We start from the raw sequence: 22811 nt of genomic DNA, 5'->3' as shown, positions 1-22811 counted from the left end.
ACATCTCTGGGTCACCCTGTAGAATAGCCTGGAAAGTTATTTAAAAGTACCTGGAATAGTCGGGGATTTTTGTATTATACAATGAGGAAAACCGTGCAACAAGTATTTTAGTGTACATGAAGTTTGCTTTTAATGTTAGTAAAAACAATACCAATGTTAGTAAAAACAATACCATGATTGTACACCTATGGATGGAAATTCGTATAAATATTGGATCAGTAATAAAAGAAAGCTATTTTTCTGATAAACTAATCAGCCTTAAGAGACATTTTGCCAATTGTATGTTCTCATTTTCTTATGTGTTAAGTATAAATATAGTTTGAAATGAAAGTTTGTCCTCCCTTCCGCAGCCTGAGAAGCTAGCGCAGAGCATCCTGCTTTTCTGCAAGGGCCAGGGCCTGCTTACATCAGTCACAATGCCAGGAGTGGAGCGGCAGCGAACATTCTCTGGAGGTTCGACAGACAGTGAGGGACGACCTCGCTTCACTCGTGCCATGAGCATGGAGGAATATGATAAACCCAACATCAGAAGATTGTCAATCACCAGAAATGACTTCTTGCCTCAAGTACCCAAATCTGATTAAAGGTAATTTTTCCATTTATTCTTTCCTGGACAAGGGTGCGTCAAATACAGAAGGTCAATCTGCGTATATGTGTCCGATTTTGGACTAGCACTTACCTTATGAAAATCCACTGGACCACCATCAGTTGGCAATAGCCCTGCACCATAACTTCCATTGTAGGAGGCTACGATGAAGTACAGGAAGTGGAATCTTCTTCCATTCTTCCTGACAGGCTTTCCACATGCCCCGTAGAGTGGTGACACGATGAGAGAAAAGTGCCCGTTTCAGGAGACCAAACCCACAGAAATCCATGGGACTCGCATCTGGTGACTTCACCAGTATATCGTAAAATGGAATAGCCCGAATGCCGGTGTCTGTCGCCATATGTTGCAGAAAGTTCTGGGTAGAACGAGATGTATGTGATGAGACCTTAGACCGATAGGCCTCACTGAGGTAATGTTCACGGCTTTTAAAAACCTTCCGGAGGTTTAATTTCTCACACAGAGTGCGGTTCACAGTTGACTGGGCGACGTGGAGTCGTGTGGCCATCACACGTTGCGTCGGGGGGTTTTCCTGTAGTGCCATTCGATGAAACTTCCAAGACCATGGTGGCATCACTGCAGTGCACTTCTTCGTCCCCGTGGTGGGCAACTGAATAGCTGGAATCTCGTGGTTTTTATGCCGCTTGATTATGTTCTTGATGGTCGTCGAACCCAAGGCACATCCATGTTCTTTGCACAGTTTCCGAATTTTTGACACCGAATATTTGGCGTGGAAAAGTGCAACTACATAGCCCTCCCAAACACGATTCACCTTAGGACATGGCCGTATTTAGAGGGGGGGTTTCTAGGGTTCAAACCCCCCCCGAAACTTCTGACATGTTGGATTAATGGAAGTTCAGAAACCAAAATCTGTAACAAATTTTCAATTTTTTTGCCGAAGCATCACAAAAATACAAGGCTACAATGTTGAAACGATGGAGCTAGAATTTTCATACATTTGGAATTCTGAAACTTGAGTGAAACAGGATTTTTTCTCAGAATCGTAGCCCACCCGCGACCCCTCCATTATCACTTCTGCTGTCATCTTTCCAGTGTTGCTCCTGCGTCACAAGCAATATAGACTGAAGATTCCCTTATGATTGTCCCAAAATTCCCTTTCCAGCTTTTAAATTTCCTGTCCGATAAAGTTGAAAATCCCCCTTGATAGGAGTTCAAACCTAGGATCTCCAGTTTCGTAGCGCGTTACGTTTGCGATTGAGGTTACAATCCATGCACCAGGCTAAGCTTTTAAAGAGAATAACTGGTTCCACACTTTTCAAAATTCCAAAAATTTAATTTTAAAGTCAAACAACAAAAACTTTATGACTAAAATTTCCATCCAACTTTTAAAGCTTTTCTCTTGAAGGCATCTAAAGTTTAATGACGAAGTATAATAATTGTGCATTTCAGTACACACTGTATGAAACGTAAAAAAAAAAAAAAAAAAAAGAAACTTGTGCTGGTTATTCACTCATCTGCTGGATTGAGTTAGCCCCCTTAAGGATATAACAATAATATAATAATTATTATTATTAGTATTATTATGGAATAAAATTGTTTTATTATTATGAAATTTTAATTATTATTGTACAATTATTGTTATTATTTCTATTATTCAAATTTCTGGCGACGCCCATGGGAACAATTATGAATGAACCCCCCCCGAATTTTTTTCCTGCCTACGGCCATGCCTTAGGAGCCATGATGCACACAACACACACTCATGATAGTGCCACGATACTACAGGCTCTAACCGTCCTCCCACGCCTTTAACTGCTTGGATCGGTCTGTGCGCAGGGGTGACCGTTCAAAATCGGACACATATATGCGGATCGACCTTCTGTATAAATGCCTATCACTTTTTGATAAGTCCCCACTCACCTGAAATATACTAGTTCCATTATTCTTGGAGCCTCTTGATTGAAGTTTGAAAATATTTTAGTTGCTTGTTAACAGAGTTCTGCTTTGTGTTACTGAACTCATCATTACTGTGCAAATTTTGTCCTCCTACAAGGTTTCTGCAAGGTTTTAAGAGACTTTCTGCATAAAAAAATTATAAGTAACTGTAGCAATATATAACATGCGGAAGATGGAATGTATGCCTTCATGATGAGTATCCAGTACTCAGCATGGCATATTTGGCACATGTGCAGCAGTTGTTGCAAATGTGGTGGTGGGCAGTTTGTATTTAGCTGTGGAACAGTGGTGCATAATCAAATTTATGTTAATAATGGTTAAGAATGTTGAACAACCTGAGTCTTTAAGAAGACAGCAAGCACAGTATGGGGAACAAACAATGCCACATGCAAGAGTATATGAATGGCACAGTTTGTCAAAGGACAAGAGTTGACAAATTAACCACATGGACACCTTTGTCAGACTGTAGTTACACCAGATATGCAAGTTGTTATTCACATGGATTTTTGGGAGATGTGGCTCAGAATTAATGTCCGGTATTATCATGCATTGATGAACGGTGCCTCCTGTATGAAGAAAATTACCAGACAATGCCTGGCTCCATAATGTCAATTTGAAAGCAACAACTCTTCCCATGCACCTTACAGTCTGGACTTAGCCCCCTGTGATTATAATTTGTTTGGACCTCAAAGCCTGTAGGCTGCGGTGGCTCAGTCGGTTACTCGTCTGACTACCATGCTAAAGGTCCCGGGTTCGATCCCCGGCTGGTTCAAATCCGGGAACTTTTCTAACTTTGAAAGTGGCCCCGGCACCCACCCAGTGTCGAAATACATGGGTAACTGGGGGAAACCCTGGGGGGTAAAGGCAGTCAGGGGCATGATGCTGATCACATCACCCCCACTCACGACCGGATCAAGAAAGTGTGGGGCTTTACCCCCATACCCCCTATACGCCTTCATGGATCTCGAAAGAGCATCTAGGAGGGAAGAAATTCTCAAGTCAGCACTGAAGGAAGATGTGGCTGCAACAGCAGCCTGGTTCTTTGTAAGCAGAATGATTCAGGGAGCTTCCACAAATAGAGCAGTTGTTGCACACAGGAAATATTTTAAAAAACTGCCATAGTTTGTCAGACTTTCTATTTTCTCTGTAAGAAGAAAAGTTTCGTCAGATCCCACTTTTCTTTCCTTATTGAACCAGTTTTGAAAGCCAGAAAACAGCAGCAATGGGACTCAATGTGGCATTAGTTATACTTTTAAGGAAAGCGTATGAACTTGTTGAAAATTTTGCAGTATCTCAGCACTACTGTATTGTGAAAAAGATTTTTTTAGGTCTATTTCTCTGCAAATTGACAATAATGCTTATTTAATAGGGTGCCAATATTTTCATGGGGTGCCACAATGTGTAATCTTTTCCAACTTTCTCTTTTTGCTCATTCAGGACCTGGGTCAACCACGCTCTTCTCTCTTGTAGCTGCAACTCGTCCAACACACACACACACTGAGAAATCTGTGGATGCTTATCATAGCTACCATACACGTCACCTGAATGTACAGATAATCCACATATTCATCATCCGAAATATTGGACAATTTGAAATCGTATTTCTTGGCCACAATTATATCATGTATCTAGAAATTCAAACATAGAGCATTGGTTAAGTAGTTGAAGTCTAGTTTTTGGCACGTACTTACTTTTTTTACTCGAGCTTTCACATTATAAAGACAAGAATAAAAGGTAAAAGTAATATTCCCCATGCACTTTGCACCATGCCATGAAGCATATATAGGGAGATGTGGGGTAAGGCCCCACACATTCCACATTGTTTGAGCTCAGCCAATTTGGAGGTGATGTGATCAGCACCATACTTTGACTGCCGTTACCCTCCCCCCTCCAGTTACCCATTTATTTGAGACTGGGTGAGCCCCAGAGTAGGGATGGCCAGATCCGGATCCAGTTGGTTCCGGATCCTAAGGATCTGGATCCAAAAATTTTTCTGATCCGGATCCGCTTTTTTCAACACTTGAAAAAAAATCTTGTAGGACTAACTAATGAAAAATTTCTTTGAAATCGAAGATCATAATAACTTTTAAGGTGTGGTAATATTATAATGGGATTGAGGTACGAAACTCTCGGATCCGGATCCGGATCCAAATCCAAAACTTTCGGACCTGGAACTTTTGGATCCGGATACAAATCCAAAACTTTCGGATCCGGATCCAAATGCAAAACTTTCGGATCCAGATCCAGATCCGAAACTTTTGGACCCGGAACCTTCGGATCTGGATCCAGATCCAAAATTTTCAGACCCGGATCCGGAACTTTTGGATCCGGATCCAGATTTTTCGGATCTGGATCCGTTTGGCCATCCCTACCCCAGAGCTGTTTTGTGCAGGAACAGGACCGGAAAAATTCCACCCTGGGAATCATACCTGGGTCTCCCACGGGCAGTCAGATAGATACCGTACCGACTAGACCATCATGGCTTCAAGACAAGAATAGTCAAATTTTAAAACATGGGAAGGTAAGTTAAGTTCATGCCAAAACTGCACTTCAACTACTTAGTGAAATGATGGCATGTGGTGCAAGTTATACCTTCTATAGAGCATTGGTTCAGAACACTAAAAACACAGGTTCGATCCCTTGTTGAGTCAAGATTTTCATATAACTTTCGAGTAAGTTATACTAATTAAATTTTTTGTTTCAGTAAAGTCTGCGCAGAAGCTACGAAACCATCCTGCCACACTAAACTCTGAAGACAAAAAACATCAATGACTTTTGCCTCAAACTCAACCTTCCAACAAGAAGAATCATCTTCAGGTGAAAGAGGGGTAGAGAGGATGTACGAGCTATGGGAGAACGTTCTAAACTGTCAGCTTTTTTGAGTCTTCAATTATAGAAAAGAAAAAAAAACGATACCATATTGTAATGACGTAGAGCTATTTGATTCAGTGAATGATGATTTTTATGTGTGCGAGATATTTTTTTCCTTTTTTTTAAAAAAAATGAAAAATGCCTAGATACACTACACTTCTGCTTAGAAAAAGTATATATTTCAGAATTATGCAAATAAGCCAGAATCATGAAGGACTATGTTGTAGAAATTACTCAGGATAGATTGTGGTCACCATCAAAGTAGTTATTGTCAGTGTGCAGGACTGTCTTTACACTATATATATATGTATATATATTCATATATATGGTACATATATATATTTTTCAATGTGTTGAAAACTAAAAGGAAGTATGTATGTACTAGCTTCATGATTATTTTCAAATGCCTTAACTTCCATTAGTAGACAATAAGCAAAGTGTAGAGTTCGTTTGGAGGGTTGAAAAAAAAATATCAAGTTGTCTGTGGACTATGGTTTCTTTTGGACCTTTGTACTCATTTAGTGTGGACAGACTTGTTGAAGTTGTTTGTTATGCTAAGGACATGTAGTAGAGGCTATGATCCTAACATATAGTCAAGATATACAAAGAAATAAATTCAGTGTTTTTTTTTCTTTCTGGTAAGAAGATTTAATCAGGAAAACCTGAGTGGATTGCGAGTAAAATGTTGACACTCTTCTAGAGGTATTGTTAAAAATTTAAAAAAACAAAAAAAGCAACATAAAAATGAAAAAATAAATAACAATGTATTGTAGTTGGCAAGTAGGTTATGTAGATGAATTTTATCCAATATTCAGGATGTGTGGTTAACAGGTTCTGCTAAGAAAAAATGTATTGTGTGCGTGTGGTTAGCAAGTTCGTTTGAAGAAGCTGCAAGTATGTGTAGACACATGCACAAGCAGATTTGAATGTGTGCATGTACGCAGAAGAGTGTATGATGGATGAGTTAAGCATGAAAGTTGCGTGAGTGTTTAGTTTTTTCTATAAAAAAAATAATAGACGAGGAATGCGAAACAGATTGGCAATTTTGACAATGAACTAAAACATTTGTAACAGTCTGATGACTTCATTGATATAGGACATGTGCTCTAAAATTTTTCTAATTCAATTTTTTTACAACATACTGATAATGACCAAAACAAAGTACCTATATCATAAAATAAATCAAATTAAAAGTTAAGGAAAATCTCAACAAAATGGTGACCAAACAGTGTTCATAGTACATATTTAAAAAGCAAAATTACAGAACTCAACAAAATATGTACAATATTTGCGCAAGTGTACGTCCATACATCACATGGGGAACTCGAATTGTCTTGATTGCTTCTGTTATAGTTTGCAATATCGTAGCGTAAGTTATGAGTATGAAATTTACTGCAGATAGACCAGTGAAGTTTATCCGAAGTTTTATCTGCCTTTTTAAGAAATATATATATATATAAAAAATGCTGAATATGTATTTACTGTATAGCTGCATAACTCCAGCAGTTGCGTATGAGACATACAAAACATGAGGTGAAAATATATATTTAAATGAGAAAAAGATCATCACAGAATGTTTTTGATTAGTCAAGTAAGTAGCCTGCAATCGTAAACACTGTAATCGCCAGTAATAACGCTGCATTAAAAAAAATGCATTTGTGTACGTAGATGAGGTTTAATACAATGAATTTTTCCAAATTTGTGCATTGTGTGTGCGAGCACCATTTGATTTTTTATAAAAGTAAAAAAAAAGAAGCACATTCTGATTTCCTGTGTTCGGTGCAAGCTGTACAAATCTGTTCAATTCATATGTTATATATTAAGGCAAAATTTGTCTCATATCTGAATATATATATATATATATATACCGTATGTCTTTTAATATATATGCATACAGATATATATCTTTTAGTTGTAATTTTTTTTGGTGCCTCACATTTTTTTTCTGTTAAGCAATCGTAGGGAAGAGGTGTACATTGTATCTCAGTAGAAAAATTATAGTATCTGCTCTTTGACTTATTTTTCTTTTTTGGCTTGAAACATTTCTTTCCTCTTTTGGTATGTTAGGAAACCATTTTTAATTGCTTATTTTACATAGTGATAACCAAAAGTTGATTTTATAAGCATTTTATGAGTGGAAATGGGATATAATTGCCAGTAAGAATAAGACTGCTTAAGTAGTTTTCTTAATATGAGCTTGAATTAGGAAGTCGTAATGTTCTGGTACAAATTTCAAAGTGTCATAGAATGTAAAAAACTACTTAGTACGGTTCCTTTTTACAGTTGCTTCTTGGTGGAAACATATTTATGTAAGAAAAGCCACAACTATATTTTATGTACACACCAAAGAGTGAAATTTTGTACATATAAATGCCATTCCACTCTATCGTGCAAACTTTGAAGAGAGGAAGTGAAAAAAAACTTATATATATACATAGTTCTTTGTACATTGAGCACAGTGACTAACTTCATAAAGTAAGTCAGGATTTTTATTTCTTTTCCAACTGTAAAGGTAACTAAAGAGATACAATTAAATGCACTAAGTGTGACGAAGTGGTATAATAATTTCTGTTCAATAAAAGAAATACATATTTTCAACACCGAACAAAGCTAGTTTTTATTCCTTTCTTCTCCGAGATTTTTCTTTAAGCTATGTGAAGTTTGGTGCCACCTTGGTAGCCGAGAGTGTTGTGACGTGATCTTGCGACTGAAGGTTCAGTGTTTTGATTTCCTGCAAGTGCATGAGGTAATCCTTGGTGGTAATGCAACACAGATCGGACTGAGCCAGTAACGATGTCAGCTGATGCCAGTCCTATTGGTATCAGAAAGTATTGGATGGATTTTATTTATTGATACAAAACTGTTAGCAAAAATGTTGCATAACACTTTCACAGAGTTCAAGTATCCTGTAAGTTATGGAAAATTGAAGGTGATTGTGTATCAATATTATGAAAAAAATTAATTAATTTGTGATTACATAACAGGTTAAAAATGAATATAGAGAAACTAATATTCACTTTTCCCACGAACAACAAGGATGGTGGAGGGCCTCCCCCATGGTGCAGTGGTAGCGTCATTGCCTTGTAATCAAGGGGTCCCAGGTTCGATACCCGGTGCAGGCACAAGTGGTTCGGATTCCACTTTAAAACTGTAGGTCCAGTCCCGATTAGCCTTACTGCGCATAAAGTGGAGTTAAAACACCAAATCAAACAAGGATGGTGGCAGTGGCCACTGAAATTAACAGAACAAAGAAAACAGTTTCGCGGAAAAAGTAAGTACTAGTTTTTCTCTATTTACTACCGCGTCTCATTTCCCGATTACGAATAGCAGGTAATGTTATAATCTGATGTAATATTTCAATATTTTAAAGCAAAACTCTGATAAATTGATGCTTATAGGTACTTGCAGTGGAATACTCACCCATTAATATTAATTAATATTTTGAACAATTTTTAATTGTTACTATTTTATCGGAATCCGTAAGAGCATCGGTTCATAGTAGTTCGGCTCTAAATAAAGACAACAAAACGTTTTAGTAAGTACACATAAACAGTCTTATTTGTTTTGTTGTTATTTATTCTTTCTCTCTGTATTTACAACTGTTTATTTTATTGTCATAATCAGTGTCAATAGATACAAAAACAGAGAAATAAGTATCATTTGACTGCATAAAAAATGCTACACATTAAAGTGAACAATGTGTGTACATATAAACCTCTTAGAAAAATATAAAATACTTCATGTAAAACCCACTTTCCTAATCATCCCGTACTGCTATTTTCCTTTTTCTGTTGAGAGAATAATTAGGTGTCGAAAATGCTTTTAATACTCATCCTCCAGTTCCGCTGATTCGCCTACTGTCTCCATAGCAACTTCCTGATAATCTCTCTCCAGCGAAGCCAGGTCGTCCCTTGCTTCAGCAAATTCTCCTTCTTCCATTCCTTCCCCGACGTACCAATGAACGAAGGCACGCTTGTTGTACATCAGATCAAATTTGTGGTTGAGTTTTCCCCAGGCTTCCTCTATGGCTGTGGTGTTGCTGAGCATCGAAACTGCTCTGTGCACTTTCGCCAAGTCGCCACCAGGCACGACGGTGGGAGGCTGGTAGTTTATTCCAACCTATTTGAAAATACAATTGGATGGAATTTTCAGGTTTAATAATGAATCAACTTGTGAATTATTTCCGAAAATTTCGTCAAAGCATTTCTTTGTTTTCAAACGGATGATCTTGGTGGAGGTAGATTAGAGTTTATGTCCAACATTTCGAGGTCTCATCTTTAGAAAGAATTCCCTAAAGATGTAAGCTTCATTTTATACTGTTATAATAATAATATTGTGTGATATTGCCCTGTGAAGGCCAGGGTCTGCCTACCGACTGCTGGTTTCACTCCCACATGCCTCAGCAGACGTTACAGGGTGACATGTGGTCAGCACGAGGAACCCTCAGTCCTTGTAGGTGCAAGACACTGTTATGAATAAATTGTTCATAATCTTGAAATGAGATTTAATGTGTCTCTAAAGAAGACTCTAAGAAACATTGTATAATTGCAGAAATTTAGTAATGCGATTGTTGTTATAAAATTGGTAACATGGTGCTTGATGTGAAAGTATCTGGAATTATGATTTAAGTATTTCATTTCATACGTAAATTATTAAACCCAGTGGGTATGAAATATTAATGATTTAAATCTATATTGAATACATGCAGAGAATGGGATGTGGTACTCAATCCTATATTCAGAATATAACTGCTTAGAAGGTTATGATTCTATGTGACAATAAGCTCCTTGATGTCATATCTGTTACATTTTTTAAAGTAAATGGATAAGATAATGCATAATGAAATGCAATCTCATCCTGTTAAAGAACCACGTCAATGGTAGGGAATGTTGGCACCAAGAAACTTATATTCACTCAGAGGAAACTGTACTTCTTCGCCTTATTATAAGGAGGGCCAGCCCTGGGGGAAGGTAGAGGCACTCGTCCCAGGTTCTATACCAAGTCAGTCGCACAAGAAAAATAATGTAGAGAATATGTTTATGTGCAGTTTTAACACACTCAACTTTGAAAATTAGAACAATGGAAAGAAACCAAGTTATTTTGTCATATGAATGCAATTGCAGAGACTGAAATCACACAATAAGCAAAGTACTACACTAAAAATTACTCCCATGTTAATCAACAATATCTGTAGTGTGTATAGCAATACCGCAAAATATGAAATCAGTACAAATATATGTAAAAAATGTACATTTCCCTTAGCATCTGGAATTATACCTGTTTATATAAAATACGTACAATAAGAACTTCAGCTATTCACAGAATAGTTACCTTAAAGCCTGTTGGGCACCAGTCCACAAACCGGATGCAATTCTTTGCTTTGATGGCTGCTATCGCTGCGTTGACGTCCTTAGGCACAATGTCTCCTCGATAGAGCAAGCAGCATGCCATGTACTTTCCGCCTCGCGGGTCGCACTTCACCATCTGGTTTGAAGCTTCGAAGCATTCTGAGGTTATTTCCGACACGGACATCTGTTCGTGAAAGGCCTTGTCCGCCGACACCACAGGTGCGTAAGTAGCCAACGGGAAATGGATCCTCGGGTAAGGAACGAGATTTGTTTGAAATTCCGTGAGGTCGACATTCAGTGCTCCTTCAAAACGAAGAGATGCTGTTATCGAAGACACGACTTGACTTATTAGCCTGTTCAGGTTGGTGTATGTCGGTCTCTCAATGCTCAGCTTTCGGCGACAGATGTCGTAGATGGCCTCGTTGTCTACCATAAAGGCACAGTCTGAATTGTTCAAGGTGGTGTGGGTTGTTAAGATTGAATTGTACGGCTCTACAACTGCAGTGGATACCTAAAAAAAAGAAAACAGTAAATTGTAAACACTTGCATCCGAAATAGTGCATTGTTAGTAAAGAAACCAATTGTCACATTTTGTAAAGTGTGATATGATCTATTCCTTCATAACATCTAGCTCTGTATTTATAAAGTTTTGTGACAACTATAGTTGGAATGATGGTGGAACAGTTTTCTGTAAAATTGACTTGAAGTTATTGATCTGATATTTCTATAAACCTTTAATGCGGTGCAGAATTCTGCCATTTTGTTATTATTTTTATGAATATGAAGGTTTGATTTACGTACTCTGGTTGTATAAAGCAAATATCTAAATACATTTTGCAATTCTGAAGTGAAACCAATGATATGTATTGCATATATTATTTAAGGAGGTAAACGAACCCTTTGCAATTTGATGTAAGATTGGGCAGAATTTCAGTTATTGATATCGGTACTTTTGTCACAAGCCGGAAATAAAATGCTGTGTAATTAAAAACGCCAGCAGTCCCAGGGTGACGAGAAGTTGCCAGGGAGTCTTAATTGAGAAAGCGAAGCGTGAAGTATGTTGCGAGTGACCGTGTTAAGTTGGTCCATCTGAAAGGTTCGGGCGAACCCACTGAGGACACCTTCGATGGACCGACACAGTGCCACGTCGTGACTCAGCCAAGGAACCATGAAACAGGTACAGTGGTGACACTTTGGGTTTCTCATTTTCAGTGTTTAGATATCTTGCTGGCTCATGCATGATCATCCTCCCTCGCTTGTGCGAATTCTATTAAATATTGGTAAAGGGCAATGAGCATAACTTATTCCATCCCCCATACATTCATCCTCTCGCAGCCAAGCAGTTTAGCCGGCGAACGGCCTAAGCTTAACACTTCACCAGTATCATAACAGGGGTGTATGGGGTTATCCTTCCACATAGTACAGCCTGGACTGCTTTTTGCAGACTAACGAGGCTCTGGCGACTGGCCATATAGCCAGTATAATTCTGTGTTTTGTCCTTATGTGTGCTGAGTGCCTCTTTACAGCCTCAGCTTTTAACCCGTCAGAATATTTTTATATTTTAGTTATGACACGACATTACAGTTATGATATTTTAGTTATGGTAAGGGCCCCATATAAAGTGATGGGTGCAAAATAGCCTAAGTGCTGATGCACCCAAGATTTTAAATTCAAATTCAAATCCATATCATAACAAAAATAATAATTTTAGTCTACATCTAAAATATATTATATCTGTTATAAATTATATTGTATGTCTACAATTACCTTTGCATATTCCTGCTGTGTAATCTACATTGGACCTACATATATTTTTTTAAGTAATATGTAATATTGCACAACAAATACCATGGGGATACTGCCAGCGAACCTTTCCAGTAACTTTCTGCAGGAAATTTTCTTGCAAGCAAATTACACACAATCAACAATCATTAATTGTAACAAAATAAATAAATGAGAGCTTGCATGTGTTTTAATGTTTGTGGTACATACTGTAAGTCATCGTTAGACCTCGGATTTTTGGGTTCCTAAATAGGTTCTAAAAATCCTAAAATAGGTTCTAAAATATTAAATTAGACTAAAAAAAACCTCAAGTAGGTTCCAAAAAACTTAAAATGGTTTAAAGATCCTGAAAAAAGTACTAATTACGTACTATTTTTAAAACTAAATTTCAAAGGAACCGTGAGAAATTTTAATAGGTATATGTAACGATCAAAAATATTAATTTTCTAACCAAATTATCATTTCTATGCATCGTTTTCAAAATGATCCACTAATTATTGTAATACTAATACTTGCACTGTTAGGAAAAGTTACTTATCAATATGATAAATGAATTATGTATAATTTCCTGCACAATACATAACATTTTTCACATTATTCTCAGACAAAACCCCACCTTTTATCTGTGAGGATCATCTTATATGCTGAAAATGATCTTTAAATAGATGTTTAGTCAATGGTGCAAATTTGAATGCTAGAAAGCACCAACAGTAAGCGGATCAGAAGTTTGCACTTTGGACTGTGCAGGCAACAGTGGTGCCAGAAATTTTGTTTTGTTTAGAGTTTCAAAAAACATTATGGACTTAGATGAAGGAAATCGGCAGAGAGTATGATTCAAACAAGTTAGTCATTGAATTTTTCATTACGAAACAACAAATACCTCTGTGTGATGTAAAAATAATGTAAAACCTTAAAAAAAATATATATATAAAAACCTAAAAAAGGCTTGATTTAGGCGTATAAACCTAAAATAGGTTCTAACAAGCAAAATAAGTTTTTTTAGGTACTATAAAACTTCATCAGTCGTTGCGTTTTTTTTTTTAATGAAATGCTGATGTAACTTTATTTCTAATTTACCTGCAAAGGAAAAAATAGGTTAAAAACATAAAATCCGAGGTCTAGTCATCGTATGTATATTATTACAACAACAACAAATAACGGAACAAAGAGTCAGTTTTGCTTGAATGATTTAAATTTGAAAAATTGTTCCTGTTTCTTCTTTCATTCCAATCTTGACAAGATAAACTCCCTCAACAATGACTTGAATGGTTCGACTACCACGTTCCACCAAAAACACTGAAGTCGGAAATGACAAATTGCAAAAAAGTGAGAATGTTCTAAATTCAGGACGCAACACAGCCTAGCTTCTTCACGTTAGGCGATTCCATGAAAATTCTTTCACCTTCAGATCCAGATAAGACACATAGTTGGAAACAGAGTTGCCAAATTTAGCACTTTCCCCCATGTTGCAAATTTTTTCAAGTTAACAATTTAAGTGTTGCAAAGTAACCGTTGATAATGTTACTGTCATTGGGGAAAATAGCAATTCTTGTTTCAGTTACAGCTAAAAAACGTGACCGTTACTCCAAGCACTGCGTAAGATAAAAGGTAAAGATCCCCACACACACTCGATCTGAGCTTTGTGTGTGTGTGTGTGTGTGTGTGTGATCAGCACCATGCTCCAACCACCTTGACTCCCCAAGGGTTGCCTCCAGGTACCCATTTATTTGAGTGTCGATGAATGCCCAAGCTGCTTTATGCAGGGACGAGACTGGAAAAACTCCAACCTTAGATCACCCGGAATCGAACCCAGGTTACCCGATTGAGAATCAGACACCCTACTGACTACTAGACCACTACACAATAATTAAAATAACTAACCTGTGGTGCTGGGTAAACAGCAAGTTCCAACCTGCTTTTCTTTCCGTAGTCCTCATTGAGTTTTTGCATTAGGAGAGACGTGAAGCCAGAACCGGTCCCACCTCCGAAAGAGTGGAACACAAAAAACCCTTGCAGGCCTGTGCATTGGTCTGTCAGCTTTCGTATCCTGTCCATTACACTTTCGACGATCTCTCGGCCTATTGTGTAGTGACCTCGAGCATAGTTGTTGGCTGCATCTTCCTTCCCGGTAATCAGTTGTTCAGGGTGGAACAAGTCTCGGTATGTTCCAGTTCTCACCTCGTCTACCCAAGCAACAATAAGATAAATCAGGGGAGTAAACTTAAAGCATGGTGTCATTTAATTTATACAGTAATATTCCACACTGAAATGTGACTACTAAAGAGTTTGTAGCTTGGAACAAAAGGTCAGAACTTTGGTGCCAATAATTTTACAAAGTCCTCTCAACTGCCTCAAGTTATAAATAGGGAATGGAACTTTACGTAAATAAATGTTTTTTTCTGCGATAAGATAGAGACCCTCTTTTTTGCCAAAATTCTGATCAACTCAGCAAATTTTATTTTACATAAAAACACATATTTTCCAGTTTTTCGTATGTAAATACATATTTTGCGAATTTTCATTTTAAATGCATATAATCACTCGTTGACTTCAGCTACCTCAAAATCCTCGAAGGAAAAATGTTTATTCTCCGCACCTCTTTCATATATTATGCCCAGAACTTTAAAAAAATGTGTATCTGTAGTAAATGATCTCGACAAAGAAGACACATATAGAAGTCTGTAGACATTCTGCAAGAACTGTTGAAGGATCCCTCCTTAAAAGTTGAATTGACATACATCACAACAAACGTGTCCTTTCTTTCTAATTCCATACGAAAGCTTGAATCGTCCGTGAACACTTCGGCAGCTTCCGTGGGTGAAGTCCGTATAGTAGAAACGAACTGAAAGAACTCACTGGATCTAACGCACAAGTGCTAATGTTTAAATGTACAGACATTTTTGGGGAAAAACAAGGTTTTCAAACTTTGTGCTAAATTGCACGTGTTTAGGAAGGTGAAGTAGAGGAAGAGGAAGCTTTGGAAAACTTCAGCGTTAGTGGCATTTCGTACTTCAAATATGCAAGAATTGTTTTTGTGACGTGGAGCGATCTTTCTCATCTTGCTTTTTAGATATAATCGTCACAGATTCACAATGGAGAATTTGAAAAGAAAAGTATGGTGATCCACTGCAACTCTCCCAAAAAATAGCTCACTAAGAGGTAAGCATTTAGAAACAGATTTCAGGTGTTTAAAATGCATGTAATATTTGTTTTTTGTTACCAAATGTTTTTTATTTTTGTCACATATTTTCAACATTTTTGACACATAAAAAAATAAATATTTCTGAGTTTTTTAGCACATAAAGTTCCGTTCCCTAGTTATAAGGATATTGAAACATCAAAAAGATCTGCTGAACAAATGAAATTTCTGGCCATACTATTGTTCTGGCACTTTTCTAATAACTTAATGCCGACCACCGTGGCAGTGGGGTTAGCAAATAATAATAACCCATGGCGTAACAGCCCGTGAGGGCCAGTGCTACATACCAACTGCCGGCATTGCTCCCTCATCCAACGAGTTACAGGCTGATGTGTGGTCAGCACAATGAATCCCCCAGTTGTTGTTGTAGGTTTCCCATGACTGTTACACTACTCGTTCGTAGCTTCCTAATTTCCTAATGGTGGGTGGTCACCGGTCCCATGCACAGGCTGAAATCTTAGGAAAAGTTGTTATGCTTCCTCCAGGAGACTCGATCCTGTATGCTTCCCGAAGACCCTCACAGCCACGGTGCAGGACAGAATGATTAGCAAAACGATGTCAAGGGTCCCAGATTTGAATCCTGGCTTGTACATGGATGTTCTTTGTGTGTGTCCCTTCATCACTCGTCCTCATCTTCGTGATTAGTCAAAAGTGGCAGAATAGCAAAGTAAAATAAACCAAATTGATCAATTAATCATCATCGTCGCAATTAACCATAACTTGCATACAAACGATACTAAATAATGAAATTCAACTATTAATCAAACTTCATAGCTTAATGCTTAAATGAACATTTGTAATCAAGTGTTTCTAAGAATCTGAAGTACCGTCATATTTCAGTGGTTCACTGGCTTGAGTTTATCTAGAATTTTCCTTCTGTGATATTTGTAAAGGTAAATTTAGAACCCAATTGACAATAAACTACGTCTTGATATACATTTAGGAGTTGTTCTGTTTGTTGTCCACTTCATGATCAGATATGTTAACCAGGACCATGAATGTCTGAAAGATTTTTTCCAGGGAAAGTCAAGCAAGGTATTCCTTTCCAAGGAGGAGGGGGGGGGCAAAAGAGGTGCATTTTACCCCTATAATAGTGTGTTTCCCTCAAAAACCATTGCTTCTGTTTGAAGTTATCATGTTCCTGCAAACGACCTTGCAAGAACTGACACATATTACTGAAATGAAATTATATGTGGGAAATAATTTTTGGGTAACGTTCATTTTCCAGGGGGACCCTTGCCCCCCATTTGGACATCCACGAGCAGGACTGGGCATACAGTTCAAGTGGGATTTGAACCACTGTGCCTCCACCACGTATCCGAATTGTTGTTTTAAGTCCACTTTGTGCACAGATATGATAATCGGGATTGGACCGTCAATTCAAAGTGAGATCCGAACCACTGTACCATATCCCTCCAATGGGTATCTAACCCAGAAACCCTTGATTACAAGCCAATGCAATGATAATAACACTGCCCCATCGGAAAGGCCCATTTTTTTTTATTTTTTTTTTTTAGGGATGGAGATGGAGGATTGGAAATTTGTGGAAAAATGTCTGTTTCAAAAGTTGAAGTTTATTCTGTTCGGACTTTTACTGAGCCAGCTCCTGAATTGCTGATTTAGTTTTTACTATCCATTCGACTTAGTGGTCTCACCATTTGTACAAGTGGTTTCAAAAATTTCAGGCCTGACCCAACATCGTGAGGACAATTGAGGAGAGTAACTGATGCTGGCACTGAAAAGCATAAAACAGTGGCAATGTCATCTGATGCATGAAAAGCGCTGCTTGTCTAGGGTGACCAGACGTCCTCTTTTATCCGGACATGTCCTCCCTTTTAGGTGTCTGTCCGGCGTCCGGGCGGATTTTTTAGAAATCGGTAAATGTCCTCCTTTTTTGGATAAAGTATGGCATCGACTATAGCACATGTGCCACATCAAGAATGCTTCCACACATAACGATCATCATATCACTTGGGACACGTTAAGTATTCGAGCAATGCTCACCTAGCATCTGGGAGTTGAACACGATCACTCTCCCTACTGCGTCATTAGTAGAGCTGTGCGGGATCCAAAATAACCGGTACCGAGAGCGGTAAAAAGAATTTCCAGTCCCGAATTTCGGCCTCGCGAGGCCCGGCCTTCGAGTTGAAGGTCGGATTCCGGCCTCAGTCTCCGAACTCCAACTCGGCCTCAGACTTGCAATGGTCTGGTCCCGATCCCAACTTCGGGAATGATTTCCAGACTTTTCAGGATCCCGAGCAGTCAGGAACTTTCAAATTGTCATTTTTAAAAGTGGTTCATTCTTGATGTTTTCTGCATTGTAAGTGTCTTGACACTTCTCGGAAATTGTAAAAAAAAATAATAATAATAATAAAATAAAAGACAGTGACGTAAAAATTTGTGATTTCCACAGCGTCGGAAAATTTTTTACATTTCCCATCCCGAAAATTTCCCGGCTTGGTCCGGAAATCACGATTCTCTCCCGTACCCCCGACCCGCACACTCCTAGTCATTAGCAGGGTTGCTAAAGGTAAAAGAATTTTAAATAAATTCAATTCCGGTCCCGGAGGGAAAATCAGCACGCGTAAATGGGTTCTGGACCGTAAAGAACCTTTTTATCTATAAAGTATTTCAATTCGGTCCAGGAACCTTTTTTGCAGATGAATTTAAATATGATCCAGGAACCTTTTTTCAGGATGAATTTAAATTCGGTCCAGAAACCTTTTTTCCCCGGATCAATTTAAATACGATCTAGGAACCTTTTTCAGGTTAAAGGTTAAAATACCTTTTTTCAATGAAACAATACGCAACATGGTATTAGAATTTATGTGTTCCTGGATCTTTAACAACCCTGGTCATTAGTACGTATTATTTTCAGTCGTTGCTTCGCAATCTGAGACTTCTGAACACATGTAATCTGAGCAGTTCATTTTCGTTTTATTGATATGGTTTATTTTAATTCGCTTATCTGCCTCTTTTGGCTAATCGCAAAGATGAGGATGAGCGATGATATGATGATTTTGATGAAGGGACACACACAATGAACATTCGTGGTCAGGCTGGGATTCGAACCAGAGACCTCTGGCGTTGTGGCACGGTGTGCTAACCACTCCGCCACAGAGGTCGGCGAGTTCATTTTAGAATCAAATATACTCGATACAGAAACGCGTAGTGATTGATTATTAAGTCATATTTACTTTTATGAAATAATGAAGCAAAAATGTAAATTCATCAATGATCGTGCAAGAAAATATCCAGCTTTTAAAGGATGGAAGGTAAAGTGTAAGGTGACTGTCACTTTCCCCTGCTGTTGAAAGATTGCAAAAATGTTCTGGCATTACAATCATATTTCCTGACACAATCTAAACTACCTAAAATTTAAATTCGGTTTTTGGAAATAAGTTAAAGTGAAGCTTACTTGTAACATTTGCATTCACATATGGGGATATTGCATTCTAATATCCAAGAATTGGAAAGAAGAGTAAAATTCTGTACTTCAAACTATAGATATTCTTAGTTATGATTGTCATGTTAAACAATAGATTAGGATATTGCTTTAGTCGCTTAAAAGTAGGAGGAATTTATTGAAAAAATCATCAGAATTATCTGTGAGTAAAGTGTTGGTAGTTTTTTTTATTTTGATTAAATTATGAGTAATTTCAAAATGTGTTGCCATTTTCTTCGGTGTCCTCCTTTTTCACCATGCTCTGTCCTCTTTTTTGAATGTGTGTGTATGGTCACCCTATGCTTGTCAGGCCTTGGTGCCACAGAGCTTGCATTGAGACTTCACTACTCATTCAAAGCATGTGACCAGAAATAACAAACTGTGACAAATATACTGCTGGACAAAAAAAACCAGACACTTGCATTTTTTGTGATAACGCAATGGGTCGATAAAAGCTCTGGTACAAGGGCTAACTAAATGTTGCAGAAACTGAATTAAGTACGAATGCATAAACAAAGTCCGAGCCTATGAATGGTGCATATGGTACTACATGATCTGCCGAACATTCTGTAATATACCTGCGAGCTCTTATTGCAATTCAGATGTCAAATATTAAAGTGTCCGGTTTTCATTGTCCAGCAGTATATAAACTGTTGGGTATGATAGTCACTAAGTGGGTCAATAAATTAATACTGCATTTCTTTTCTGAGCTTCTAGTCCTTTCTGTAAATGCTCAAAACTATACTTTTGTAATTGGGAAGCTGATAATTGTATTCCCAGTGCAAATTAGAGCAATCAATTAAGTTGCCACAATTACAAAAATAATTCCTTGCTTCACTTACAAGTAAAAATTATTGAATCCTCCATTGTTGCATTGATGAAGTAACCGCTAGTACTGATAAATGGGTGTGAAGAATAGAACTTACCAATTACAGTTGGCTCAAGATCAACCATCATGGCCCGGGGAATCATTTTCCCAGCACTTGTCTCTGAGAAGAATGTGTTGAAGCAATTGTCTTGGCCTGATATTTTATCTGATGGAACCATTCCGTTTGGCTGGATTCCATGTTCCAGGCAATACAGTTCCCAGCAGGAATTGCCAATTTGGATCCCAGCTTGGCCCACATGGATAGATATACACTCACGCTGCAAAACAAACTTCAATGTAAGTAAGGATATACCATGGCACATTCAGAAACTGGCGATTCAGAAACATGAGACTCTAAACATTGTTTTTTTTTTGCTTATTCTTTTTGCCAGTAATGCAAGTGAATTAGTCCTTTAAACGGGCCTGTTACAGAATTTGACATTTATTTGTAAGTTTTCCAGGAAGGTGTTAAATAAAGTTCTTTTGCAGTGGTTAATGATCATGTTCCAATTTAAGGAAAAAACTTGCAACTTTCCTTCCCATTGAACATATGTTCTTTTGCAGATTTCTCATCATTCATATATTATTTCAAGTATCGATGCATGTATTACTTCGTTCGTAAAGTAAGTTCCACTGATGAATACCGTGGCGCTGCAAGCGGGACAGTGTGAATGTGCATGCGCCTTGGGTAGCCACGACTTTGATGAAGTGCAGACGTCAGTCTGAGGCAAGTTGGTCAGGAGAGTAGTGCGTATTGCATTGTTGTTATGTTTCGGACAATCCAAACTCCCTCCACGTGTGAGGTACGGTCCATGATCCATTTCCTGGATGCACGTAATGTTCCAGCTGCGGAGATCCACCGTCAGATTTGTGAGGTGTACGGAGAAGGAATAATGAGTGCTTCAATGTTAAGAAGATGGGTGAGACAGTTTTGTGGTGGACGGGTTAGTGTTCATGATGAAGAACGAAGTGGTCAACCGTCTGTTGTGAATCCCAATTTGGTTCGTTTAGTGGAAGAGCTGATTAGGGAGAACAGACGATTCAGTTTGTTTGAGCTGTCATTAAAGTTTACACAAATCTTCAGAACTGTGCTGTATGAAATTGTAACAGTGAATTTGAAATTTCGCAAATTGTGTAACCATTGGATCCCTCACCAGCTCTCCGAAAATGCCAAAAAGGAAAGAATGGGAGTGCATTAGAGATTTTGAAACGGTATAATGAGGAGGGGGGAGAGTTGTGACTGGAGACGAGACATGGGTTTTGCATGAAACCCCAGAACAGAACAGCATCATGGAGTGGAGGCCTCTGCGTCACAGCAGAAAACGCAACCAAAACCAAAGCTTACGAACAAAAAAATCATGTGCACTGTGTTTTGGGATAGCCATGGGGTATTGCCTGTGGAATTTATGGAGCATGGACAGCACATCAATGCCGAAACCTATTGTGTGACACTTCAAAACCTGCGTCATGCAATCCAAAACAAATAACGTGGCATGCTCAGTCGGGGTGTCATTCTCCTCCACGACAATGATTGTCCGCATGTGGCAAATGCAACTCAGGAACTCCTGACAACCTTCCATTGGGAAAAACTACCACACCCCCTTACAGTCCTGATCTTGCCCCATCTGATTTTCATTTGTTCCTCCACCTTAAGGCATTCCTTGCTGGAAAACATTATGGTACTGACGAAGAAGTGAAACGTGCAGTTTCCCAATGGTTCCCTATTCAGGCGGAAATGTTCTATGATAGGGGTATAACGAACTTGGTATCTCACTGTGATGCGTGATTGAATTCTTATGGCGAGTATGTGTGAATGTTGTACCATGTATATATTCTCACCCCTATAGAGGTCATGATATTACTATTTATATTTTTCATTTTATTGCATGATGGAACTTACTTTCCGAACGATGTAATACTTCATTGTAATGAGGAAGTATCTAAATTTTTGGCTGAAAACACAATAATCATGGATCTGTAAATACAAGTAAACCTTTCAAAATAGATTGCTATAAAATATATAAAGTGCCTGAAATATTACATATTTGTGTTGGTATTGTTTCGAGGAAAACATTTTAATTGACCTTCGAAGTATTTTAAAGAAAATCATCACTTTTAAAAATCCTGGAGCTGAAAAATTAATTTTATAGTTTTCCCCTCCTTTCACCCCTCTCAACATCTTAATTTTTATACCTACAACTTTCAATCTATACCTCATGGCAGGTAAAGAATGCCTCATAAAACAATAACAAAGTTTTACTTTCGACCTTACATTTACAGGTATGTGCATTCCAACTTACCATTTTGATATATTTTTTACGCAAGATGGATATAATAAACTACAAATTTGTGGTTTTAAAAATGTAAGAAGAATGTAAAGATGACCTGCAAATTTAGTTCGTGGCTATTGAGATGTAGGTTGCCTGGTAACGGGAAACAACAGTGAAACGTAATTTCTAGAATAATCATGTCTGGTGTTTACATTAAACAGAATGTATGTTGGTCGTGTTACCACTGATTCACTGGACATCGATAATGAAACATGCTGAAGTTTCATCTGAAAAACTAAACATTAAGTTGAGACTATTTGCGCGATTTTGATCTTCAGCAATCTCTTGGTCAATTTTGACAAGTTTTGATTCGTGATGAGATGAACATCAAGTCCAAATTCAATATCACTTATGGCACTTCACAAAAGTTTTAAGATCTTGACCGAGTTCTCCTCTCTCACGGCAATTTTAAACTGCAAAAGTTCTGAAAATGTAATACAATTATTG

The 22811-nt window shown here is 37.9% G+C and overlaps 2 protein-coding genes across 7 annotated transcripts in view; one reads left to right on the top strand and one right to left on the bottom strand.

Annotated features, from left to right (window-relative positions):
- The window catches only part of LOC146004051 (uncharacterized protein ZK1073.1), a 347101-nt gene extending 339100 nt beyond the window's left edge, over positions 1-8001 (top strand). For 5 of the 6 annotated variants that reach the window (XM_083142657.1, XM_083142661.1, XM_083142660.1 and 2 more), the window contains 2 exons: positions 351-586; positions 5226-8001. In XM_083142657.1, the coding sequence (XP_082998783.1) occupies positions 351-584 (234 nt within the window). In that variant the 3' untranslated portion in view covers positions 585-586; positions 5226-8001. The remainder of the gene's footprint in view (positions 1-350; positions 587-5225) is intronic. The other variant, XM_083142659.1, reaches the window with a different exon arrangement.
- Positions 8002-8953: 952 nt separating this feature from the next.
- Positions 8954-22532, bottom strand: LOC146004030 (tubulin alpha chain-like). Its single transcript, XM_083142604.1, has 5 exons — positions 22335-22532; positions 20093-20312; positions 14404-14705; positions 10724-11251; positions 8954-9511 (listed from the first exon to the last, which is right to left on the bottom strand). Exons 1-5 carry the CDS (start codon positions 22335-22337, stop codon positions 9215-9217), a joined length of 1350 nt encoding a protein of 449 aa, XP_082998730.1. The 5' UTR covers positions 22338-22532; the 3' UTR covers positions 8954-9214.
- Between the last annotated feature and the right edge of the window lie 279 nt (positions 22533-22811).

Source organism: Lepisma saccharinum, chromosome 21 (assembly GCF_977018435.1).
Source record: "Lepisma saccharinum chromosome 21, izLepSacc3.1, whole genome shotgun sequence".
Lineage (NCBI taxonomy): Eukaryota > Metazoa > Arthropoda > Insecta > Zygentoma > Lepismatidae > Lepisma > Lepisma saccharinum.
This window is presented reverse-complemented; position numbering and strand designations above follow the sequence as displayed.

Coding starts and splice junctions, on each gene's coding strand:
- LOC146004030 (XM_083142604.1), bottom strand. Junction 11,252..14,403: donor CTGTTTACCCAGCACCACAG/GTTAGTTATTTT, acceptor TCTTTTTTTTAG/GTATCCACTGCAGTTGTAGA. Junction 9,512..10,723: donor GGTGCCCAACAGGCTTTAAG/GTAACTATTCTG, acceptor ATTTTCAAATAG/GTTGGAATAAACTACCAGCC.